Genomic DNA, 26853 nt, shown 5'->3' with positions numbered 1-26853 from the left:
TCAGATCAGTCAAAGATACACATACAATTATGATTTAATTTGCACCTTGCATGTATTTCCATTGCCAGTTGTAAAAAATAACATTTGTTTTCATCATGCTACTTTAAAGAGAACAGCGCTGAATACGTCCTCTGACTTGTCCTGCGAGGTCGAGAGTGATGAAGATTTTGAAAATGAAATGCTTCAGGTAAATATTAGGTGTTGTAAACTCAGTGAAAACCACGTCATGTTTTAGAGGTACTTTGAGAGAAGCATTAAATTACCTCAGGAGCACTCCCTTTGTTTTGGCTTTGAATTTCTGAGAGGAAGTTCATTTAAATAATGTTTTGTTATCAAAACCTCACAGTTCAGCAGACACTAAGAGGCTATGGGAAATGGCAGAAAGAGAACATGACACTTGAAAGAGAGTCTAACTTCTTGAGTCAAAAGTCACCATTGTGAGCTTTTTGGTGTGGATTATTATAGACACATATTATATATAAATATAGATACTTATTATAGATACATGAAATACATGAAAGGGAAAAAAGTGTGTTGCTCATATCTTTTCCACCTCTCTCATGTTATGTCTCTTTTTTTTTGATTTGGATGCCTTTTCTACTTCCTTGTTTCCCAGTGTGTTGAGGAAGTAGAGAAGCTCAATAATGGAAGCACTGCGGTCTGCCCTGGTCAGAAACAACCCCAGGGAGACTCCGTAACCATAGAAGAAGAGGAAGATATTGAAGAGGAAGAAGAGGAGGAGGGATTTGGTGATTAGAGTGCTTTCACTTCTCTCAGTCGAGACCCTGAAGTGTTCACGTGTGTTTAGTGTGTGCACAGCATTACACACCAGACTACATGTGTTTAGTGTGTGCACAGCATTACACACCAGACTACATGTGTTTAGTGTGTGCACAGCATTACACACCAGACTACATGTGTTTAGTGTGTGCACAGCATTACACACCAGACTACATGTGTGTAGTGTGTGCACAGCATTACACACCAGACTACATGTGTTTAGTGTGTGCACAGCATTACACACCAGACTACATGTGTTTAGTGTGTGCACAGCATTACACACCAGACTACATGTGTGTAGTGTGTGCACAGCATTACACACCAGACTACATGTGTTTAGTGTGTGCACAGCATTACACACCAGACTACATGTGTTTAGTGTGTGCACAGCATTACACACCAGACTACATGTGTTTAGTGTGTGCACAGCATTACACACCAGACTACATGTGTTAAGTGTGTGCACAGCATTACACACAAGTTCACGTGTGTTTAGTGTGTGCACAGCATTACACACCAGACTACATGTGTTTAGTGCGTGCACAGCATTACACACCAGACTACATGTGTTTAGTGTGTGCACAGCATTACAAAAAAATTCAGCACCTTGAAGCATCCACATGTGTTTTAGTGTGTGCACAGCATTTAAGCATCCACATGTGTTTAGTGTGTACACAGCATTACACACAAGTTCAGCACCATGTTAAAGCAACACTGTGCAGGTTTGAACCATTTCGAGGTTTGGTTTTAGTGTTGCAGGTGGCTTGTGTAATCCTTCAATTCATTGGTGTATGTGTGTATGTATGTGAAGGACAGATACACAACTAGCTGCCCAGGCTAGTCACAGTCAGAGAAGCCTAGTGGAAACGTGAGACCTGCTTTTAAAACATCAACAAATGTATGCTAAAAAAACATCAGTTAGCGTAGGACAATTGGAGAATTGTACACATGCACTGCTGTTTGACTAGCACAACAAATGTATGCTAATTGCTAAAATACATCAGTTAGCGTATGGCGAATTGGAGAATTGCACACATGCACTAAGTACTGACCTGCTGTTTGACTAGCATGATGACAGACTATGTAAATAATGTGATAATAATCCTTGGGTTGACCTTTGACCTCCGTGATGAGATTTTGTCCTGCACTACTTGCTGACTCATGCGCCTCATAACGCAGCCAAATGACTGAAGCGCTGTTGATTTAGTCGCCATAATGATCTCAGCCATGCAAAACTGAGGCCCTAGCAAAGGGATGAAAAATGATCTTCTGTCAAAGACAAACATAGAAGTGTTATTACAGATCTGGACTCTGGCTCGGTTGTGTCAGGGACTTTCGTGAGATGAGCACATAACTAAAATCAGATATTTGATCACGCAACTAATGGTGCCGTTTGTCATTTTGTATTTGTCTCTCCACATATAGATCCAAAGTTTCCACAGCCCACCCCTGAGCAAATTAAATGCCTGAAGATGTATTTCGGACATCACGGTTTCAAACCGTAAGAGCAGAATTGAATATAAAGTCATATTTAGTCTTCAGATGAGGACATTTTTCAGATTGTATGTATTTGATGCTGAATTAAATGAATAATTGGCAAGGTGTTACTGACAAGAGGAAACATAAAAGTGTCTTATATAATATATTCCCATATGGGTAAACAATATAATGTAACTTCAAATGTAATTGTAGCTGATGACCTGAAAACATTCTTTCTGAAGTTGAATGTGGCCTCATTTTTTTTCTTCCTAGGGTACAATGGAAAGTGATCCATTCTGTTCTCAGCGAGAGGAGAGATAATCTTGTTGTCATGGCAACTGGTAAGAGGTTTTATTTATGATTACGTCCCAATGGTTTGCGGGTGCACATGAAGATGTTCAGTGGACACTGGACAGAATCACACTATTTCTCCACGTGTGTGTGTGACATGAAACTATGACTGTTCATAGTTATAGTCATACATATGCCACTAGTACTGTTCATCGCTATAGTCAAACATATGACAAAATGAGCAGTTTCACTGCTCTTGCATTCTATAGATAAAGTTACACATTTTCAAATTCCTGATTAATACATAGCTAGTACACATTTATTTGCATGGAAAGTAAGACGAAGGCTGCAATAAATAATCTGCTTTTGAAAGGTTAACTGAATGTGACTGACTAAATCTTGAAGTGGTCTGCACAGACTTGTGCTGTATTGGTTTTGTTCTTGTAAGTTTGCTTTGCTTTGCTAATTAGCATATAAACTGATCATGATCTTCTGTGAAGGTTATTGGCACACTGATCATGCTATTTTGTGAAGGTTATTAGCATAGAAACTGATCATGCTCTTCTGTGAAGGTTATTAGCATAGAAACTGATCATGCTCTTCTGTGAAGGTTATTAGCATAGAAACTGATCATAGTCTTCTGTGAAGGTTATCAGCATATACACAATGATCATGCTCTTCTGTGAAGGTTATTGGCATACACACTGATCATGCTTTTCTGTGAAGGTTATTAGCATACAAACTGATCATGCTCTTCTGTGAAGGTTATTAGCATAGAAACTGATCATGCTGTTTTGTGAAGGTTATTAGCATAGAAACTGATCATAGTCTTCTGTGAAGGTTATTAGCATATAAACTGATCATAGTCTTCTGTGAAGGTTTTCAGCATATAAACTAATCATGCTGTTTTGTGAAGGTTATTAGCACTGAAAAACTGATCATGCTGTTCTGTGAATTGTATTAGCACAGAAACTAATCATGCTGTTTTGTGAAGGTTATTAGCATAGACACTGATCATAGTCTTCTGTGAAGGTTATCAGCATATAAACTAATCATGCTGTTTTGTGAAGGTTGTTAGCATAGAAACTGATCATGCTGTTTTGTGAAGGTTATTGGCCTAAAAACTGATCATGCTGTTTTGTGAAGGTGATTAGCACAGAAACTGATCATGCTGTTTTGTGAAGGTTATTAGCATAGAGACTGATCATGCTCTTCTGTGGAGGTTATTAGCATAGAAACTGATCATGCTGTTTTGTGAAGGTTATTAGCATAGAGACTGATCATGCTGTTTTGTGAAGGTTATTAGCATAGAGACTGATCATGCTGTTTTGTGAAGGTTATTAGCATAGAGACTGATCATGCTGTTTTGTGAAGGTTATGGGAAGAGCCTGTGCTTCCAGTTCCCCCCGGTGCTGTGTGGGAACATCAGTGTGGTCATCTCCCCCCTCATCTCTCTCATGGAGGATCAGGTGCTACAGCTCGAGTGGGTGCCCCTCTCACAGTCTCGCTCTCTCTCTGACAGGAAATGTGTGCTACGGTGGCCTCAAAGAGCCAAACAGATCTGAAAGTACATGAAAAGGAACACCTGTTTTCTAAATTGTCCCTTGATTGTTTTGTTTGCTTTCTGAGGCCACCGTGTGTCTTTCAACAATGTTTTGCATCACATGAACTTTATTACTTAAACTGAGATGATTAATGGAGGATGGCAAAGTTGCTGCAAATCATTCTTTAGTGTCTGTGAGCCATGAACCTATGACTGTTCATAGCTTTAGTCATACATATGACAAATGATGCAAATCATTCTTAGATTTAAATTGAAATGTACTCTTTGTCCAGCTTTTGTTTGGGTAGTGTTTCATCTGAATTCCATCGAAAATCCTGCTGCCGCATAAACATGTAAAGCCAAGAGCCAATACACAAAAAAACACAGTGTTCATGGTGATTTGAAACACGCTGACAAAAACATGAATGTCTTTCTTCTAGAATGTCCAACATTCCAGCTTGTTTTCTTGGATCAGCCCAGAGCAAAAACGTTACTACTGACTTGAAAAAGTGAGTAAAGACGCATCATTTGATTGAAATGAATATTGAATTGATACCATTCCGTGCTCACCAGTGCTCTACTCACATTCCGCAGGGGCGTCTTCCGAGTGGTGTACATGACTCCGGAGTTCTGCTCAGTAAACATTCCACTTCTAGAACACCTCAACAACACAGTTGGCAAGTGCTCAATTCTGCATGCTTTTGGGTCCCTTTCTTTTAGCAGGAATCTGACGTGACTAAGTACTCTGTATGGGCAGTGTATCAATGATGAATGAGAAACAAAAGAGATGATGGATGGGATTCATTTCAGCAGTATTTCAAGGATGGTCAAGTTCAAGTATTTATTTGTCAGATACACAGAAAAACAGAGTCAGACTGGGCATTGAAATTCTTAGGACAAGACACCGCACAACAACCTACCATATCATAGCATAACATAAAATAACATAAAATAACATATAAGTACTCTGAACATAAATTACAAATATAATAAACATATAATAAATCTACAATAAAATAAATGGCTTTTCATTTCTCATCTTTAGGCCTGTCACTGATAGCCATTGATGAGGCCCATTGCATCTCCCAGTGGGGTCATGACTTCAGAAATGCGTACAGAGAACTGGGGAAGCTCAAGAACACTCTGCACCATGTATGTGTTTTTTGTTTGAGCTCAATAAAGAATGGCTCTGATTTTGAAGTGTGCTACACACACACACACACACACACACACACACACACACACACACACACACACACACAGACAGTCAGTTTGGGAATTAAAGAAGTTTGATTCAAAGAAGTTCCCTTTTCCGTTCAGGTTCCCATAGTGGCTCTCACTGCCACAGCCAGCCCTTCTATACGTGAGGACATCGTGAAGAGTCTCCACCTGAAGGACCCCTTAATCACCTGTACCTCTTTCGACCGGCCCAACCTTTACCTGGACGTCAACCGCAAGTCCAGCAACATCTTCCAGGACTTCAAGCACTTACTCAATAAGAAGCAAGGGTTGGTAGATAACAGCAGCACCCTTATTACCATGCATTTACTATTTATTATTGCCCTGGATCTCCAGATTGTTTGACTACAGTGTGTGTGCGTGTGTGTGTGTGTGTGTGTGTGTGCGTGTGCGTGTGCGTGTGCGTGTGCGTGTGCGTGTGCGTGTGTTTTAAGGGGTGGCTATGAGTTTGAAGGCCCAGTCATCGTGTACTGCCCCGCTAAGAAGGAGACGGAGCGGGTGGCGGAAGCCCTCTCGAAGCTGGAGATCCGCTGTGGCATCTACCACGCCGGGCTCGGGATCAAACAGAGGAGGGAGACACACCACCGCTTCGTGAGGGATGAGATCCAGGTGGGACTCTCAGGTGTACCCACGGGATACATCAACGTTAAAACAGGATACGTTAGAACAAAGAAAATACCATTCACTGATGAATTATTTTAACTCCCTTGTGATTTATGTAGCTTAAGTGATTGATTATTGATCAGTTAAGCTTGATATTAGATTGTAACCCACTCAATAACCCTACCTTTACGAGTAGGAGAATGTACAGTGTCCTTCGGGAGCCAGGAGCTACCTCCAAAATGATGTTATCGTCCACGACTGATTCGAGTAGCCCTAAAATATCAAGTTGATGAGGTGACTTAGATAGATACGTTTAGAAATATATTTAGAAATTGATAGTTATTTAATCCGTAAAACTATTGGTCTTTGTTGATGATGAAATTGTGAAGTTTGCCTATGTTAGTTGTTGGCTGACTTGAGTTCAAAAGCTCTTCAGTTTGAGGTTTACCTTTTATTGGCAATCACTTTCAGCAGCTGTTGGCTGAACATCACTGGGTCTTTTGGTCCAAAAGATAGATTCTTAAACTTCTCACAACACAAAATGGTCAGCCAGTGCCAGCGCCCACTGACTCCTAAGCTTTCTTCTTCTTCCTCTTCCTCTTCCTCTTCCAATGGGTGCCACCTAATTCAAGCTGCTCACTTCAGTGTAAAAACGCAAAAATCCTGAGAACACGTAATCAGCGTTAACACATATGTTACATTAATATTACAGCGTTACATTAATGTTACAGAGCCCTTTAGCCTCGTATGATGTCAGCATTGTTAATGGAGGCTATCCATGATCTCTTTTGCATCTTCATTTGCATCTAGCATCATGGTTTTGCATGTTTTCCACCACAGGCGAGGCATGAAGACTATACCGTTGCACATAATACCCACCTGCTTCACAGTGTTTTTGTTTCCTCCAGTGTGTTGTCGCCACCGTGGCTTTTGGCATGGGCATCAACAAGCCCGACATCCGCAAGGTCATCCACTACGGGGCGCCTAAGGAGATGGAGTCCTATTACCAAGAGATCGGGAGAGCAGGCAGAGACGGCCTGCCGGCCGCGTGTCACGTGCTGTGGGCGCCCCAAGACATGGCCTTGAACAGGTGATTCACGCTCAACGTCAAAGGTTCCTGATTCATTAAAAACATTTAAAACTGTTTTCTTCCTGTCAAACATTATAAGATGTTTTAATTTGTATTATATAGTAACAAGAATGGGAGCATTCAGAGAATGCAAACCTCCGCCTTGTGACCTTGACCTTTGACCTTGACATCTGAAAATCTAATCAATTATTGCCATTATATTAACCAATCTCCCCACAAAGTTTGATGGAAATTGGTCAATGCGTTTCTGCGTAATCCTGCTAACAAACAAACAAACAAACAAACAAACATACAGGGGCGAAAACATAACCTCCTTGGCGGAGGTAATAAGCTGCTGTTTGTAGTTGTTCAGACTCAGAATATGAGTCCATATTGCTGGGTAAAAGTTATTTGCATGTTGGCAAAGAGGATTCATTGCAGTGTACATTGAATGAAAAATGTCCTCTGTACTAACAAGTCCTCGTATGCAAATCCAATCCTGAAGATGGATGTGTTTTGAATACCTATCAGAGGTCAACCAAAGGCAACACACAACGGACTGTATGATGTTATCAAGGTATCTTTACTTGTCCCTCCAACAGATTTCTGCTCAACCAGACCAACAGTGATAAAATGAGGACTTATAAAATGCAGATGATGGCCAAGATGGAGAAGTATCTGAACTCTACCAGATGTAGAAGAAAGTAGGTTCATTGCCTAGTATATCATCTTACTTTTTCTTTTAACCTTAATAGTATTGAATAGAGCTTTTTAGCAGTTTTTTTTTTATTCCAGAGGCCTCAGAGGTAACCTGCATGTTCTGCACCAATCGTACCTTGGCCTGTCTCTTTCCATAATCTCATACATCTAAATTGTCTGATGATTCAAATCAATGGATTCCTTTCGTTAAAAATGCTTGGTGCCGTTTCTCTCCTTGAAGGCTGATTCTGTCCCACTTTGAGGACAAGCAGCTGCGGAAGGTCACCTCAGGGATCTTGGGGACCAGCAAGTGCTGTGACAACTGCAAGTTTGGGTGAGTACATGAGTGTAGCCTCTGTGAACGATTGTATTGTAGTGAATGTGACATACATAATTCACCTTTGTTGTAGTGTGGTTCTACACACCGTTGTCATACCGTTATTTAATGAATGTTTAATGTACAAGTATGACTGACTGTTGCGGGATCGTGGTCACTTTAAATATCTAATCTTTACGATGACGTTGCTTGCCTTGTCACGGTTCAACGCCATCTTGTTTATCGGTTTTACATGTCTGTCAAATTAAACGAGTTACACACTTGTGTACTCAACGTGAGAAGTTGCCTTTGCTGTTTTAATGCAATTTCCACAGTATGATATATGTATGTAGCCCAGAGCTTTTCTGCTGGTATTTTAAATGGTCCCAAAACGTGTCTTGTGTGGGATTTACATCCCTTGCTGTGTCTGTTGTGTTAAATCACTCCTCTGGTTGTTTCTGTAGCTCTAAGAGGTCCCTTCTCAGCCCCAGTAAAGCCCACTCAGACTCGGGCACGCAGGACTTTGGTGACGGGGCCTTCCAGCTACTGGGTGCCATTGATTCCCTTGGGGAGCGTTTCGGAGTGACCGTACCCATCCTCTTTCTCCGAGGCTCTGTGAGTACCAGCTTCCACTTATTACTAGTATATAGTGCTGTCAAACGATTCAAATATGTAATTGCGATTAATCACATTTTTGTCATAGTTAACTCAAAATGAATCGCGATTAATCGCAAATGTATTAATCGCAAATGTATTGATCGCAAATTTGTATCTTTTCTAAATGTTCTAAACTGACAGCACTACTTATTACTCTAATATACATTACACATATTATGTTGTACATACATTATATGTATCTATGTATCTATCTACTGTATATCATTTATGATCTTGCTATTGCTACCACATTGCTGTACCTATATATATTAAGTGAATTTCCAGGGAAATAAATGTATTTAAACACTCTGCACACAGTTGATTTAGAATTTGTAATCAGTTGATAAACTGTGTGAGTATCAGACTTCGACGTACCATGTAAGAATCTTGTCTTTGGAGAATGGCTTATAAGTTTTGCAAATTCTCTGCAAGACTAAAAATGTCAATTGCTGCTGCATTCAGACTGCACAGAAAGTTCCGGAGAAGTACCGGCACCTCCCTCTGTTTGGCACGGGACGGAGTGTGCCCGAGGCCTGGTGGAAAGCGCTGGGCCGCGCGCTGGTCTTGGAGGGCTACTTGGCCGAGTGCACCGGCCACAGCAAGTTCACCACGCTCTGCAAACTCAGCCCCAAGGTGACCCTCTCAAGGCAGTGCAGGATATACCCTGACATCCTACGCTTTACATTATGCACTCGATGCACTCAGTGCCCTTGAAGTCTGTATACCCTGAAGGCTGTCCTGTAGTAGAAATACGTTGACATCCTATGCTTTACATTATGCACTCAATGTACTCAGTGCCCTCGAAGGCTGTATACCCTGAAGGCTGTCCTGTAGTAGAAATACGTTGACATCCTTTGCTTTACATTATGCACTCAATGTACTCAGTGCCCTCGAAGGCTGTATACCCTGAAGGCTGTCCTCAGTAGAAAAATGCATAGCATGTACGTTGACTTTGCTGGGGGCTGAGAAGTGACCTGTTAGAGCTACAGAAACAACCAGAACAGTCACTTAACACAACAGCCACAGTACCATCCTGTATGTACTTTTGATACATGGACATGAACATATATATATATATATATATATATTATATATATATTCAGTACATCTATATATTTGTCTTTTCTGGAGCTAGAAACCATTGTTTAGTCTCTTCACAGTGCATGGTGTCAAATAAAGGATGATTAATGTGATTGACACATGATTGACAGCCACACGTTGCTCTCACTCTCAGGGCAGGTCATGGTTCTTAAATGTTCTTGCTCTCACTCTCAGGGCAGGTCATGGTTCTGCAGCTCAAAGGTTGCCAGCCAGAGGAGCCTCCTCCTTCAGCCCAACCAGGACCTGTATGTCAGGGCCTCTGCCTCCAGGTAATGACCCCTCCTGGCACCAGACTAGGTGGAAGCACTGAAAGCAGTCTAAAAGCACAGATTATGTTTGTTCTTCCTCCACTGAGATTACAGTGGCTGTCCTGTGTGTGTCTGTTTGTCTGTGTGTGTGTGTGTGTGTGTGTGTGTGTGTGTGTGTGTGTGTGTGTGTGTGTGTGTGTGTGTGTGTGTGTGTGTGTGTGTGTGTGTGTGTGTGTGTGTGTGTGTGTGTGTCTGTGCGTGTGTGTGTGTGTGTGTGTGTGTGTCTGTCTGTGCATGTGTGCGTGTGTGTCTGTGTGTCTGTGTGTCTGTGCATGTATGCGTGTGTGTGTGTCTGTGCTTGTGTGCGTGTGTGGCTGTGCGTGCGTGCATGCGTGCGTGCGTGTGTGTGTGTGTGTGTGTGTGTGTGTGTGTCTGTCTGTTTGTGTGCTGTCCTGAATTGTCCCCCCTGTGTTGTCACACACCTCATGTATTGCTGTTGTCAGTGCCCCCAGCTGTTGTGACATCATAATAAAGAGCGCCACACATCCTAAGAACTAAGCTCACATGCCAAAGTGTATGACGTTCACATGCATGCAATGTCTCCCTCCATCTTCTCTTATTGTTGTCCATTTGAAAGTGATGGAATTCTCCAAATGTTTTGGAAAACAAAGGTGGGAAGAGCACCTTTGCTTTGAAGAGGTAGATAAGCCCCCGCCCTCAAGGTTACTATCAAGTCACGGAAAGTTCCCCGCGTTTAGAGGTGTTAACGTGCCGTATTTGCAAACATGTGGTTAATGTCTTTTTCATGTACAAAATATCAATTTTCACTTTGTATCTGAACTTAATTTCTTCTCGGGGGTTTGTCCACGTTGTGGACCAACTGGTAATTTCCGTTCAAAAAAAGATCAACATTCAAAGTGCCTGTGCATTGGAGTCCCAAACTCCAGTGAGCCCGTCTAACTCCAGTGAGCCTGTTTAACTCCAGTGAGCCTGTTTAACTCCAGTGAGCCTGTTTAACTCCAGTGAGCCTGTTTAACTCCAGTGAGCCTGTTTAACTCCAGTGAGCCTGTCTAACTCCAGTGAGCCTGTTTAACTCCAGTGAGCCTGTTTAACTCCAGTGAGCCTGTTTAACTCCAGTTAGCCTGTTTAACTCCAGTGAGCCTGTCTAACTCCAGTGAGCCTGTCAGTGAGCCTGTCTAACTCCAGTGAGCCTGTTTAACTCCAGTGAGCCTGTTTAACTCCAGTGAGCCTGTCTAACTCCAGTGAGCCTGTCTAACTCCAGTGAGCCTGTTTAACTCCAGTGAGCCTGTCTAACTCCAGTGAGCCTGTTTAACTCCAGTGAGCCTGTCAGTGAGCCTGTCTAACTCCAGTGAGCCTGTTTAACTCCAGTGAGCCTGTTTAACTCCAGTGAGCCTGTCTAACTCCAGTGAGCCTGTTTAACTCCAGTGAGCCTGTCAGTGAGCCTGTCTAACTCCAGTGAGCCTGTTTAACTCCAGTGAGCCTGTTTAACTCCAGTGAGCCTGTCTAACTCCAGTGAGCCTGTTTAACTCCAGTGAGCCTGTCAGTGAGCCTGTCTAACTCCAGTGAGCCTGTTTAACTCCAGTGAGCCTGTCTAACTCCAGTGAGCCTGTTTAACTCCAGTGAGCCTGTCAGTGAGCCTGTCTAACTCCAGTGAGCCTGTTTAACTCCAGTGAGCCTGTCTAACTCCAGTGAGCCTGTTTAACTCCAGTGAGCCTGTTTAACTCCAGTGAGCCTGTCTAACTCCAGTGAGCCTGTCTAACTCCAGTGAGCCTGTCAGTGAGCCTGTCTAACTCCAGTGAGCCTGTCAGTGAGCCTGTTTAACTCCAGTGAGCCCGTCAGTGAGCGTGTCTGAATTCAGATTCTGTCTTCTTGCAGACGAAATATGGAGACGACAAACACTAGGAGCAAGGTAACCCTTGCATCAGAATCTCCTCAGGTATGTGTATGACTTATTTTGTGTGTGTGTGTGTGTGTGTGTGTGTGTGTGTTTGTGTGTGTGTGTGTGTGTGTGTGTGTGTGTGTGTGTGTGATAAACATCACAGCAGGAATATTTGCATTATTTTGTACACAGTAGTCTGTGCTCACAGGAAATCCTGTCTTTGTTTCAGAGAGGTGGCACAATCCCCAAGACCTTATCCAGTCAGTCTGTTAAAAAGGTGGACATGTCATCCAGGTAAGAGCACTTCACTATCAGGGCAGGATGCTCTGACTGATAAGTTACCAATAAGTTATTGAACACTTTGGAATATATCCATTTTGCATTTACAACCCCTCCTCAAAGGGGTTTGAACTTAATGGAAAAAAACAATAGAATAAAGGCTCAGAGAATCAAAAAAAAAGTAGAATCAGTGTGAAGTTAGTCTTCAGTCCCTTTCAAAGAGGTGATTGTTCTTGTTCTTTGTGTTTGACTTAACTTACTGTGCATCTGTTTGGCCTGTCAAAAATCTGTGGCGTGGCTATTTACACACACACACACACACACACACACACACACAGCTCACTCTCATGCATGATCTACCTGTTTCCTTTAACCTTCAGCTAATCCGTTTAACGGTGTTTCACTGACTGGATTTTCCAGTCTGTTGGTTATCTGGCTGTCCTCATTGGCCTTATGGTTTGTTTCCACCCAGGATGCCGCCTCCAGCCGTGGCCCTCCCAGCACCTCAGCCTCAGCCTCCACCTGTCTCCCCCAGAGAGCTGGAGCTTCAGGTAGCATCACACACACACACACACACACACACACACACACACACACACACACACTCCAGGTAGCATCCCATCCCAGCAGAGTCTGTTTGCGGAGCAATGGAAAAGAATGCATCTTTTACACGACATTCATATCCACCCTGTGAAGTTTCTTGTTGACACCTGCTTGCGTGCCTTGTTGAAACCTAACCTAAGTACCGCACACAGTCAAGCAGAGGGGGTGGGGTCACAGAGAAGGGAGGGGGTGGGGTGGGGTGGGGGGTTAAAGAGAAGGGAGGGGGTGGGGTGGGGTGGGGTGGGGTGGGGGGTTAAAGAGAAGGGAGGGGGTGGGGTGGGGTGGGGTGGGGTGTTAACAGAGAAGGGAGGGGGTGGGGTGGGTTGGGGTGTTAACAGAGAAGGGAGGGGGTGGGGTGGGGTGGGGTGGGGTGGGGTGTTAACAGAGAAGGGAGGGGGTGGGGTGGGGGTGGGGGGGTAACAGAGAGTTGTTCTGAGATGTTTTGAGAGCACAAGTTGCCTTGCAACCAGGTTGTTCTAAACTGTAACTTCTCTAGTCTTGATCACTCTCTGCATTTGATTTTATATGACTGCGGTATATGCCACTGTAAAGTATGTGTTAGTGGTATCAGAAGCAAGGGAACGAGGTTAGAAAAGCACACAGAAGACCAGTGGAGGTATAGGCTTAAGAGGGTTTGTGGCTAAATCAACCCTAAACAGTTGAGTGGTTGTGACTGAGACACTCACAGACTGCTTAGGGTTGTGAAGTGACCTGAACTAATTCTGAGATATGTTGAATCTTGTTGACGCGTATCGTGGTGTACTTGTTGTTGTCTCTGGTAGCGGCATGTGTCCTAATCCGTATGGAGTATGGAGGGGGGTATGTCACCCCTGTTGAGCCTCCTGCAGGTGTCGTGGGCCTAATTCAGCACTGATAATGGAAGGAGGGGTGGGGTAACAGAGAAGGGAGGGGGTGGGGTGGGGTGGGGTGGGGTGGGGGGTAACAGAGAAGGGAGGGGGTGGGGTGGGGTGGGGTGGGGTGGGGGGTAACAGAGAAGGGAGGGGGTGGGGTGGGGGGTAACAGAGAAGGGAGGGGGTGGGGTAACAGAGAAGGGAGGGGGTGGGGTGGGGGGTTAAAGAGAAGGGAGGGGGTGGGGTAACAGAGAAGGGAGGGGGTGGGGTAACAGAGAAGGGAGGGGGTGGGGTGGGGTGGGGTGGGGGGTAACAGAGAAGGGAGGGGGTGGGGTGGGGTGGGGTGGGGGGGTAAAGAGAAGGGAGGGGGTGGGGTGGGGTGGGGTGGGGGGGTAAAGAGAAGGGAGGGGGTGGGGTGGGGTGGGGGGGTAAAAGAGAAGGGAGGGGGTGGGGTGGGGTGGGGTGGGGGGGTAAAAGAGAGTTGTTCTGAGATGTGTTGAGAGCACAAGTTGCCTTGCAACCAGGTTGTTCTTCACTGTAACTAATTCGGCCTAATTCAGCAATGATAAAGGAAGGTGCAAACCCCTAGTGAAACGCTCACAAAAGGCAGCTTTGTTGTGGTCGGATCCTGCCGCTGAAATTCAAGCACTCGCCCCAGAACTGGCTCAACAACATTTCGTTCTCGCCCAACATAGCGTTTCCCATTGTTGTCATGTGCTCATTTCTTTTGTCATACACCCAACTGGAGAACAGATAATATCAGTGAAATGTGCGAGATTCTGTAGAACTATTAGTCATCCTGTACAAAAGGCCAAAAGGCAACATTAACAAGAACTTTTGATCGTAAGACGAAACCTTAAAAAGAGCTAGATGATATCTTTGTTTTCCTACGACAAGACTACTGGAGCTACTGGAGCTTATAAAGACTCCGGTTAGTATCAGGCACATGTGAGAGTGCAATAGCATGTGAGACTAGAGCTTATAAAGCCTCAAGTAAGTATCAGGCACATGTGAGAGTGCAATAGCATATGAGACTAGAGCTTATAAAGCCTCAAGTAAGTATCAGGCACATGTGAGAGTGCAATAGCATGTGAGACTAGAGCTTATACAGCGTCAGGTTAGTATCAGTCACATGTGAGAGTGCAATAGGCTACTGGAGTTTATACAGCGTCAGGTTAATATAAGGCACATGTGAGAGTGCAATAGACTACTGGAGTTTATACAGCGTCAGGTTAATATAAGGCACATGTGAGAGTGCAATAGCATTCATACGTATGGTTTGGATTACATCACCTGCTAAATGATGAGTGATTGGCGGAGTAGTGATGCAATGAACTGTGCCAGAGGGAACGTTCTTGAAGGTATTATACCTGTTGCCTTTGCCCTTGAAGACCTGTGTGCTAAATTATTTGGAAACCTGTTTGTTCACTTTGTGAAACCATACAAAAGGCTGCATACTACCCACGCATACTGCATTCTTCCCACGTTTACTGCATTCTGTTCTAGACGGCATGTGGAAATATTGGCCTCATCTTGAAAATAACCATGTGATACACCTTTTATGCCTCTTCCTTATCAAATGTTTATTTACTCCATCAGGTTGCATCACAGTGTTGCTTTTCTGTAAATATACAGAGGAACATGAGCACAATTGCAGTTACGTTAGGGTTTAGCTACTTTAGCTAGGAGAACACAAACGTTAAGGTTTAGCTACTTTAGCTAGGAGAACACAAGCAACATTGTTAAGTTAATGCCCTACATACAAAGTCTCATGAAACTGGTAATTGATTCCAATGCCACTTGGTTCACCATGCTAACGCTAACCCTTTTCTGCCCTAAAGGCCAAGCTTTACGCTAAACTGGTGTCCGGGCGGCAGGAGCTGGCTAGTCTAAGGGACATCCCGCCTGCCATTCTTGCTACCAACAAGATCCTCTTAGACATAGCCAAGACCAGGTACAGTATGCACCGCAGACACCTGCTGTGTACACGTGTGGCCGACATCATTCTCTGTTTTTAAAGCCATCTTTACGGGGCAAACCAAATCTTCCTCATTTCATAGCAGTCAAATCACTGCAGCAACATATTCTTTTTTTAATGAAACCTGTGTTCGGCGTTTGACTTTGTATAGTCTGTTTCCATGGAGTCATTACCAAAACCTGTTAAAGGTCACAGTCTGATTTGGTATATTTTAACTTGTCTATAATAATAAATGAGGGCAGCAACATCTTTCACATCTTTATTAACAGACAGTGGCCATCGCACCAGATGCTGGTAAAATTAGGTTGTTGCTATTTGACCAAAAGTGTGTTTTACTGTCTGACTATGATCTGGTAAAATAGCACCTGCTTTTGGCCTTGAAATTAAACAATGCTGCCAAGTGGCTGTAACTGGATACATTTCAGAACACTTACCCATCTTCTAAAGGCATTTAACCTGTTAAAGTTGGGTTACACATTACCAAGATAGGCCAAGATTATTAGTACAGTATGTAAGACTAAGTTACCAGGTCTATAGTTTGCGTTCTTGGACGTTCTGCTGATTCGCGTTTCACACCGTTCCAAGTTTCGCCTATGCCCAAATACAACAATTCAAGGCACTCCGTAGTTTCGTTCATTACTCCTTTCCAAGTAAACCTCAAGGTGTGCACCAGATAGAACTGTTGCATGTCTATCAGATTGACATAAGGCCAAACCAATTACTGAAAATGCCGTTTTTTCCGCCTGGTGGAACAGAAAGACTGTTATGTACTACAGGCAGTTATCACGATGTTTAATATCTTTAAATGTTATAAAAACCATTAGGTACTAGGGGTGTGCCAAATAATCGTCATGACGATGCATCGCGATTCTAATTTTCACGATCAACTGCATCGATTGTTGACGCCAAGTATCGATTATTAGTAAAAAAAAAAAATGTTTTTAATTTTTTTTTTTTATAAATTGCATGAATGGTTGGCGAACATCAAGCATTTCCGGCCGCGCGATACTGCGACAAGTCATTCACAAACAAAACATGCAGTGTATCCAGTAATAATAATATTTGTGTTAAGTAACCTCCAAAAGTCGTTTCAATAAATACAGCTATGTATGAATTGAGTTGCTTTGAGTTATCAATTGAACACACTATCCAGATCATACACAGCCAGTCAGCCACTGGTAATGGCTTATTTTTTTTCTTACAGTGTTCAGTGAAAATTCGCAATGCATCGCAATAATTAAAGTATCGCGATGCATCGTGATAGAATCGCATCGTGGCATGTGAATCGTGATACGAATCGAATCGTGACTTCTTTGGCAATACCCACCCCTATTAGGTACTATAGGCAGTTATCACAATGTTTGATGTCTCTACATGTTATAAAGAACATTAGGTACTATAGGCAGTTATCACCATGTTTGATATCTTAATATGCCAGAAGTTGCCTTGACATCCGGGAACTGCTGTATTTGGGCATAGGCAATTACTTGGAATGGGTGTGAAACGCGAATCAGCAGAATGTCCCTAGTTTTGTTCATTACTCCTTTCCAAGTAAACCTCAAGGCATGCACCAGATAGACCTGTTGCATGTCTATCAGATTGACATAAGGCCAAACCAGTTTGTGCCATTTCACAAAATGCCGTTATATCCGCCTGGTGGAACAGAAAGACTGTTAGGTCCTACAGGCAGTTATCACGATGTTTGATGTCTTTAAATGCCAGAAGGTTCCATTATGTTGCTCCTGGAAACAAGTAGTTCAGTCTGCTGAGAAGCGAAAAGCAAAGTGTTGTCATTTCATTCCTTGCTACGTAGACATCACCACAGCATTTGTCTTCCTCATTACACACACACACACACACACACACACACACACACACACACACACACACACACACATTCACACATACACACACACACACACACACGCACACACACAGCTCCTGTCTCCCTCTATACACACACACACACACAAACACACACACACACACACAGCTCCTGTCTCCCTCATTACACACACACACACACACACACACACACACAGCTCCTGTCTTCCTCATTAAACACACACACACACAGCTCCTGTCTCCCTCATACCATGGCCATCACTGCAGCATCATATTCCTTCTCATTGAAACCTGTCTGCCCTGTAGGCCTTGTACCACACACACACACACACACACACACACACACACACACACACACACACACACTGAAGCCTGGTTGTGTCTGCCCTGTAGGCCTTGCACCTTGAGCCGCCTGAAGCAGGTGGATGGAGTGAGTGAAGCCAAGTCCCTCATGCTGGAGCCCCTGCTGCAGACCATCGTGCAGTTCTGCAAGACTCACGCTCTCCAGGTATGCCCTCTCTCCTCTCCTCTCCTCTCCTCTCCTCTCCTGTCCTCTCTTCTCTTCTCCTCTACTCTCCTCTCCTCTCCTCTCCTCTCCTCTCCTCACCTCTCCTCTCCTTCTCTCCTGTCCTCTCCTCTCCTCTCTTCTCCTCTCCTCTCCTCTCCTCTCCTCTCCTCTCCTGTCCTCTCTTCTCTTCTCCTCTACTCTCCTCTCCTCTCCTCTCCTCTCCTCACCTCTCCTCTCCTTCTCTCCTGTCCTCTCCTGTCCTCTCTTCTCCTCTCCTCTCCTCTCCTCTCCTCACCTCTCCTTCTCTCCTGTCCTCTCTTCTCCTCTCCTCTACACCATCGTGCAGTTCTGCAAGACTCACGCTCTTCAGGTATGCCCTCTCTCCTCTCCTCTCCTCTCCTCTCCTCTCCTCTCCTCACCTCTCCTCTCCTTCTCTCCTGTCCTCTCCTCTCCTCTCTTCTCCTCTCCTCTCCTCTCCTCTCCTCTCCTGTCCTCTCTTCTCTTCTCCTCTACTCTCCTCTCCTCTCCTCTCCTCTCCTCTCCTCTCCTCTCCTTCTCTCCTGTCCTCTCCTGTCCTCTCTTCTCCTCTCCTCACCTCTCCTTCTCTCCTGTCCTCTCTTCTCCTCTCCTCTACACCATCGTGCAGTTCTGCAAGACTCACGCTCTTCAGGTATGCCCTCTCTCCTCTCCTCCTCTTCTCTCCTCTTCTCGTGCACTTCTGCAAGTCTCACGCTCTCCAGGTATGCCAGCTCTTCACACTCATCTTTGCAGGGAGTGCTCAGTATGGGTTCAAATACACATACGTGTTTTAAAAAAAAGGGACGCGAGCAAATGCATTGATTCCTATGGTACGGCGCGCTTTGCGTGTGCGCCCCTTCTCCACCACGCGTTACGTCTTTGTAGCGTTTTTTAGGTGCGCTTAAAAGTTGAACTATTCTCAACTTTCCAGCGCAAGGCAGGGAAGCGCACCGCTCATCAATGTCACACTCGGCCCAGGCAGCCAATCAGATCAAGCAACAGGCGGGCTTAACTACTTTATCACTTATTTCCTGTTTTGATACTGGAAGATGTGGTATGATTAAGCAATATAGCACGAGTGGGAGTGGGATTATCCCTTACCTACCCCACTCCCACGAGTATTGCTTTTATAAAACAATTCTACAGTCAACAAATTAACATTTTAACACAAAAAATAGTTCCATTTTCAACGTCAGAATTTTGAATGAACGGTTTTCATCAATGCGCTTTCATCGCGGAGTGATTATTATTAGCTGTGAAAAGCCTGTTTTGGCCTCCGCACTTTGCCAAGGCGTTACTGAAGCGTCTGCGCCTGAAAAAAGACGCAGAAGTGTATTTGAACCCTATGACAGTACAGACATCGGATACATCCTTTTTCGGTCATGGCCGATGATCAGATTAGCAAATCCTTCGCCACGTCTTGTCGGGTCACGCTCGTCTCTGCGCATTCTTCCTTGTTATCTGAACCTAGTGAACTGATTACGTGTCCCCTTTACTTCATCCCAGAAGCCCAAACACATGTCTGTTTCACCACTAAGTCGCTTCAGGCTCACCAAAGGTGCTTTAGCTGGTAACACACCCTGGTTCCCACCTATTTGAACTGTTGCCCTCAGGGAGACACTTTAGGACCATCATAGCATAAAAAACAGACAGAGCCATCATAGCACTTAACATTGCACAAAACTGTATTTGGCTCTCTGTTGTGTAAATATGTATATATATATGTTCAATCTAATATTTTAATTGTTTTTTTGTGTCTGAGAGCTGCTAGCTTAATTTCGTTGTACTTGCAATGACAAATACATATATTCTATTCTATTCTTAAGCTGTCCCTCAACTCTACGCTGTTGCCTAACACTCAGTTATCTGCCCTCAGATGAGCGTGTCGTCCACGGCAACATCCTCCGGTCCTGCCCAGACTTGCCCATCTGTGGGCAGCGCTACGCCCACGCCGATGCTCCTCAGTGCGCTCACCACCTACAGACTCTTCCAGCTGGAGGGCAAGACGCTGGTAAGGAGTGCAGAGACACAGCGTGTGTGTGTGTGTGTGTGTGTGTGTGTGTGTGTGTGTGTGTGTGTGTGTGTGAGAGACGTCTTTGATGTTTGTTTTGGAGGCATTTGAAGTGTTGTTGATCTGCTAGCGGACTGATGGTGGAATGGATTCGGGAAGAAGAAACACTTTGGTGAGGTGAAGCACCAGCTCCCCAAAGCAGATCTAAACTACACGCCTATGCCAAGGGTCTTTGCCAAAGCAGATCTAAACTACACGTCTATACCAAGGGTCTTTGCCAAAGCAGATCTAAACTACACGTCTGTACCAAGGGTCTTTGCCAAAGCAGATCTAAACTACACGCCTATACCAAGGGTCTTTGCCAAAGCAGATCTAAACTACACGCCTATACCAAGGGTCTTTGCCAAAGCAGATCTAAACTACACGCCTATACCAAGGGTCTTTGCCAAAGCAGATCTAAACTACACGCCTATACCAAGGGTCTTTGCCAAAGCAGATCTAAACTACACGCCTATACCAAGGGTCTTTGCCAAAGAAGATCTAAACTACACGTCTATACCAAGGGTCTTTGCCAAAGCAGATCTAAACTACACGCCTATACCAAGGGTCTTTGCCAAAGCAGATCTAAACTACACGCCTATACCAAGGGTCTTTGCCAAAGAAGATCAACCTCATTAAGTTCTCCTGTAATCTCACATCCATAACACGGATATATTGTTTTGTCAATGTCATGCTCATTTGTATTTGTAAACTATATCATATGTAAATATATGAATGAACCCAGTCCCTAGAGAGACGTGTGTCTCTGTGCACTACACCTCAGTCAAGTCACACTGGTGATGCACAAAACTGGTGCCACTGGTCATTATCTTAAGCCTTGTTGGGCTTCCACTGTGAAACTTCTGTGTTTTAATGTGTGTTTGTTTCATGTGTGTGTGTGTGTGTTTCATGTGTGTGTCTGTTTCATGTGTGTGATGCCCTTTGATGTCCTCAGAGGCAGGTGTGTGATGCGCGCAGCCTTCCTCTGTCCGTGGTGGAGACCCATCTCCTGCAGGCCCTCATGGCCAACCACCAGCTGGACGTGGAGAGAGCCGGCCTGACGCCCCTCATCCGCAGCACCATCACCCTCATTATAACCTCCCCTCCGCTCAACTCAGGTACGCAGTGTCTGACTCAGGTGTGCAGTATGCAGTCTCTGACTCAGGTGTGCAGTATGCAGTCTCTGACTCAGGTGTGCAGTCTCTGACTCAGGTGTGCAGTCTCTAACTCAGGTGTGCAGTATGCAGTCTCTGACTCAGGTGTGCAGTCTCTGACTCAGGTGTGCAGTCTCTGACTCAGGTGTGCAGTCTCTGACTCAGGTGTGCAGTATGCAGTCTCTGACTCAGGTGTGCAGTCTCTGACTCAGGTGTGCAGTATGCAGTCTCTGTCTCAGGTGTGCAGTCTCTGACTCAGGTGTGCAGTCTCTGACTCAGGTGTGCAGTCTCTGACTCAGGTGTGCAGTCTCTGACTCAGGTGTGCAGTATGCAGTCTCTGACTCAGGTATGCAGTCTCTGACTCAGGTGTGCAGTCTCTGACTCAGGTGTGCAGTCTCTGACTCAGGTATGCAGTCTCTGACTCAGGTATGCAGTCTCTGACTCAGGTATGCAGTCTCTGACTCAGGTATGCAGTCTCTGACTCAGGTGTGCAGTATGCAGTCTCTGACTCAGGTGTGCAGTCTCTGACTCAGGTAGGCAGTCTCTGACCAACCTTTCATATCACCATCAACATGCATGCAAGTGGAATGTGTGCCTTGGTGAAATTTCTCAGTGAATAAGAATTCCAATTTTGGTAATGTTTGTATACACAATAGATTGATGAGATCTACCAACAATCCAGGATTTAGACTTTCATTCATTTATTATACTATTTAAGTTTATATTGTTTGTGAGACTTGCATGCAGTTACTTTCCCCATTCCTTGTGACGGCTCTGCCCTCTTAAGACATAGACACGTGTGTGTGTGTGTCTGTGTGTGTGTGTGTGTCTGTGACGGTCCGTGCCCATACTTGTCTCTTTTCAGACCTCAGCGACGTGAAGGCCATCCGGGCCAGAGTGCCAGAGCACATCAGCACCTTCCTGCTGCGCCTCACGGTCACCCTGCTGCAGAGGGAGGGGGTCCCACAGGGCACCGCCAGCGGCAGCCAGGCCTCGAGGAGTGAGGCTGCGTGGATAGAGAAGCAGGTGGGTCACGCCGTGTAGTTCTTAGTTCTTAGTTTAAGTCTGTCTCTCCTGTTTGAAGAGGGAATGAGACATCATGCCCTCAAGTTATTTCCGGAAATATTTGGGTCTCTGTGTGACACTCCTCAAATGTAATAAAATAATAATAGTACCTCACATTTATATAGTTCAACCTAGCCACTGTTGTGTACAGCCCTATGTCTTTGGATATTCCATTTCCACGGAGTCGGTACTAAAAACCTGTTACGTTCACTGCTTGATCCGGTATATTTGAATAATTCAGTTATGATCATGACCAGTAGAGGGCAGCAACACCCTACACGTCTTTACAACAGACAGTGGCCATCGGATCCAGATGCTTGTGAAATGAGGTCGTTGCTATTTGAGCAAATTCGTGTTTTGCTGTTTGCCCACCAGTTGGTAAACTAACACCTGCTACTTGAGACAATGCTGTCAAGTCACTGCTACTGGCCACATTTGGGTATACTTACCCATCTTCTCAAGACCACGCTCATTCCTGTCCATTAAGACAGTTCTTAGTTTGAGTCTGTCTCTCCTGTATGAAGAGGGAATGAGACATTATGCCTGCAGGGAATGCCCTCAAGTTATTTCCGGAAATATTTGGCATAGTGAGTACTTGGAAGCTCTGTCCATTCGCGTTTCACGCCTATTCACACCCATACACAGTTACACACCCATACACACCTATTCGCATGTCAGACCCATACACACCTAATCGCATGCCGCACCCATTCACACCCATGTATTATGCTCACACACAGCAGTTCAATGCACCCAGTATTTTCCTCACTACTTCTATCCAAGTAAGCCTCAAGGAACAGAATTAGTAGAAAAAGATTCGTCATGGATATTAATGACCTTCCGTGGCCAGCAGAGGGAGCTAGCATCCTGTAAGCTGTAATAGTTAATAGATTCTTCTCGTTTGTGACCTTGGCTTTTATTCAGCATCGTCGTGTTCTTTGAGTCGGTCTCTGTATTGCAGTTCACTCATTGGAAAGGACTGTTTTTTTGTGCTGAACTTGCTAGAAGCACAGCAGTCTTTAGACATTTAGTTATTTTAATAACTTTTTAGACTTTAGTTATAATAATAATAATAATAATAATGCATTTTATTTGTGACGCACTCTTCATTCAGAAGAATCTCAGAGTGCCAACATAGTAGAAACAAACTATAATAATAAAATAGAATAATTAAAACTAGTAAACATGGTCATATATATGAAATCTTATCATAGCTGTGATGGAAACACGCTCTCTGCGTGTTATCTGACCCAATCAAAGATGGGTGTTTATCCACATTTGTGTCCTGACAAAGAGATCAATGTTATAAAGAGAAGACTCCCATCTTCTTACTAGGATTCATTAAGATCATTGGAAGAAAGAGAAGCATGCGTCAATGCAAAACAGAAGCATGCGTGAATGCAAAATAGTTACATGCGTCAAAGCAACACTTTTAATAATTCATCCATAGTAGTAGGACAGGATAAGCGACATCAGAGTCTTCAGAGGGACATGCTTGTGTCTTCGTTGTCCCGTGATGTCATCACGCATCCACGTCTGCAGTCCCCATATGGGGGATTAGGGAACACTAGGGACATCCCTTCTTCCTCTCCTGTCCAGCCTGCGTGATGCCAGCCTCTCCATCAACACCATCCTTACTGCCCAATGACTGGGTCGGTCGTCACCTCATAAAACCTGCATTAAGAGAGGGGAGGTTTTAAAGGCCAGTCCGACATCTGGCGCCTCCTTTCAGGCTGATTACTGCAGCCCTATTTTCTTAGCGCCCTCTGGCACAGATGCGTTGTCAAGGCATCACGCCCCTCCCCACCCCACCCCACCCCCCTTTCCTCTGGGATTGTCTGTGGACGTCCTCGTGCCTGTGGGGGAGTATTTAGGGCCCTTTCTCTCTTTTTGGAGAGGAGGGATGGGTTGGAAAAACATTAGCAGTAGGTGCGGGAGTGGTATTGATCTGGTCTGCAAGGCGATTGATTTGGTCTGCCGACAGCATTTGAGTACAGTTTAGCATTTTGTAGTTTTCCTTCAGGATGTGGTGTGTCACTCTCCAAGAATGTAAAAGTGTGATAGCCCATACACCTCATTTGAATCACTCTCCAAGAATGTAAAAGTGTGATAGCCCATACACCTCATTTGAATCACTCTCCAAGAATGTAAAAGTGTGATAGCCCATACACCTCATTTGAATCACTCTCCAAGAATGTAAAAGTGTGATAGCCCATACACCTCATTTGAATCACTCTCCAAGAATGTAAAAGTGTGATAGCCCATACACCTCATTTGAATCACTCTCCAAGAATGTAAAAGTGTGATAGCCCATACACCTCATTTGAATCACTCTCCAAGAATGTAAAAGTGTGATAGCCCATACACCTCATTTGAATCACTCTCCAAGAGTGTAAAAGTGTGATAGCCCATACACCTCATTTGAATCACTCTCCAAGAATGTAAAAGTGTGATAGCCCATACACCTCATTTGAATCACTCTCCAAGAATGTAAAAGTGTGATAGCCCATACACCTCATTTGAATCACTCTCCAAGAGTGTAAAAGTGTGATAGCCCATACACCTCATTTGAATCACTCTCCAAGAATGTAAAAGTGTGATAGCCCATACACCTCATTTGAATCACTCTCCAAGAATGTAAAAGTGTGATAGCCCATACACCTCATTTGAATCACTCTCCAAGAATGTAAAAGTGTGATAGCCCATACACCTCATTTGAATCACTCTCCAAGAATGTAAAAGTGTGATAGCCCATACACCTCATTTGAATCACTCTCCAAGAATGTAAAAGTGTGATAGCCCATACACCTCATTTGAATCACTCTCCAAGAATGTAAAAGTGTGATAGCCCATACACCTCATTTTCAATTCAATTCAATTCAATTCAATTTTATTTGTATAGCGCCATAACAATACAATTGCCTCTCGGCGCTTAACAGAGCCCAGAGCCTGAACCCCCTTAGTGCATGCACAACGGCAACAGGGGCAAGAAAAAACTCCCTGTTAGGCAGGAAGAAACCTTGAGCAGAACCACGGCACATAAGGGGGGACCCATCTGCTTGAGGTCGGCCGGGTGGAGACAGGAAGGTGGGACAGGGGGAAGGGGGGAAGGGGAAGGGTAGTGTGGCAGAAGGGGAAAGGAAGCAACAGGGGCAATACACAGCCAGCATTTGGTCACTGGACATATGTGTACATACATCTGGTGGTAAATACATGATACAGACAAGACCAGATTACTGTGGCAATAGGGTTACTGTTACAGGGGTAGGGGATGTAGGGACAGAGAAACATTTCGGTGGAGGCAATAATGTATATTGTACATAAATGCTAGCATAGGGTATTGGGTAGAGTAGGTGTACGGCAATGCAGTGGCAGTGGGTGCGGTTGGCCGAGGGTTTCTCTAGGTAGACCAGGTAGAGAGACTACGTGCAGAGTGGTGGGGGTGGGGAGGGAAAGTTCCACATCCATCAGCGATTGGAACACGCCTGGCTCCGGGGAGGCAGTGGACCTTGCAGGGGCCGCTTGTTGAAGGGGGGGGTGTGGACATCTCGGATCATGGAGCTGCCGATGACCAGGGTGGGGGTCGTCACATCCAGCGGGAGAAGTCGTCAAGGGGATGATGACTGAGTTGAGGGCCCAGGATGGGGAGCAGGGCGGCGTGGGCGATGCTGGTGTTGCTCTGGAGCCGGTCTGCAGGGGCGTTTCGGGGCGGGCTGAGGAGGGGAGTAATCAGGCCCAGGAGGCTCCTCCTGATCCATCTAACAAACAGGAAATGACGAATCAGTCTGCAGGTCTGTTAGTCGGGAATCAGCACGAACAAACACACAGATGAATCATTTCACCAACCAGGGACATGTCATCTGTGTGTCGGTTTGCCTGTTGCATATTGCAATACTTAGATATGTTTAGTTTTTCTGGCATTGAACATTTTGTTTTTTGTTGTGATCTGTTTGCCGGGGCCGTACATGCATCCACTCGGCAAACAGGAAACACATTTGATGTTGCGGTACTAAATTACAAGTAGGAATTTAATTTGTTTTTTGTTGTGATCTGTTTGCCGGGGCCGTACATGCATCCACTCGCCAAACAGGAAACACATTTGATGTTGCGGTACTAAATTACAAGTAGTAATTTAATTTGTTTTTTGTTGTGATCTGTATGCCGGGGCCGTACATGCATCCACTCGGCAAACAGGAAACACATATGATGTTGCGGTACTAAATTACAAGTAGTAATTTAATTTGTTTTTTGTTGTGATCTGTTTGCCGGGGCCGTACATGCATCCACTCGGCAAACAGTAAACACATTTGATGTTGCGGTACTAAATGCAAGTAATATTTGAATTTGTGTTCGGATATGTCTGGGTGGCTGGTACAGCAGGTGATTGGTTTGTTGGCGCGGTTACTTTTGGCTATATGATGCACTAAAGAGGAATGTCTTAAGTCTTGATTTGAATATAGGCACGGTGTCTGCAGCTCTGATGGAGGCAGGGAGATTGTTCCAGAGGAGAGGGGCTTGGTAGCTAAATGCTCTCCCTCCTATTGTGGTCTTTGATATTCTTGGAATTACCAGGAGGC

General features: G+C 44.5%; 1 protein-coding gene across 1 annotated transcript in view; it reads left to right on the top strand.

Annotated features, from left to right (window-relative positions):
• wrn (WRN RecQ like helicase) overlaps positions 1-26853 on the top strand; it is a gene marked incomplete at its 3' end in the record, with an annotated part of 42159 nt that overhangs the window by 5488 nt on the left and 9818 nt on the right. Inside the window, exons 10-33 of the mRNA XM_080842577.1 lie at positions 110-187; positions 617-749; positions 2206-2281; positions 2533-2600; positions 3925-4033; positions 4534-4602; positions 4688-4770; positions 5139-5245; positions 5414-5601; positions 5767-5941; positions 6844-7025; positions 7607-7708; positions 7945-8037; positions 8484-8634; positions 9139-9309; positions 9952-10046; positions 11922-11982; positions 12155-12219; positions 12677-12755; positions 15500-15612; positions 17875-17989; positions 19884-20018; positions 21013-21175; positions 22077-22237. Of these exons, the coding sequence (XP_080698703.1) occupies positions 110-187; positions 617-749; positions 2206-2281; positions 2533-2600; positions 3925-4033; positions 4534-4602; positions 4688-4770; positions 5139-5245; positions 5414-5601; positions 5767-5941; positions 6844-7025; positions 7607-7708; positions 7945-8037; positions 8484-8634; positions 9139-9309; positions 9952-10046; positions 11922-11982; positions 12155-12219; positions 12677-12755; positions 15500-15612; positions 17875-17989; positions 19884-20018; positions 21013-21175; positions 22077-22237 (2772 nt within the window). The remainder of the gene's footprint in view (positions 1-109; positions 188-616; positions 750-2205; positions 2282-2532; positions 2601-3924; positions 4034-4533; positions 4603-4687; positions 4771-5138; positions 5246-5413; positions 5602-5766; positions 5942-6843; positions 7026-7606; positions 7709-7944; positions 8038-8483; positions 8635-9138; positions 9310-9951; positions 10047-11921; positions 11983-12154; positions 12220-12676; positions 12756-15499; positions 15613-17874; positions 17990-19883; positions 20019-21012; positions 21176-22076; positions 22238-26853) is intronic.

Source organism: Sprattus sprattus, assembly GCF_963457725.1.
Source record: "Sprattus sprattus genome assembly, chromosome: 7".
Classification (NCBI taxonomy): domain Eukaryota; kingdom Metazoa; phylum Chordata; class Actinopteri; order Clupeiformes; family Clupeidae; genus Sprattus; species Sprattus sprattus.
This window is presented reverse-complemented; position numbering and strand designations above follow the sequence as displayed.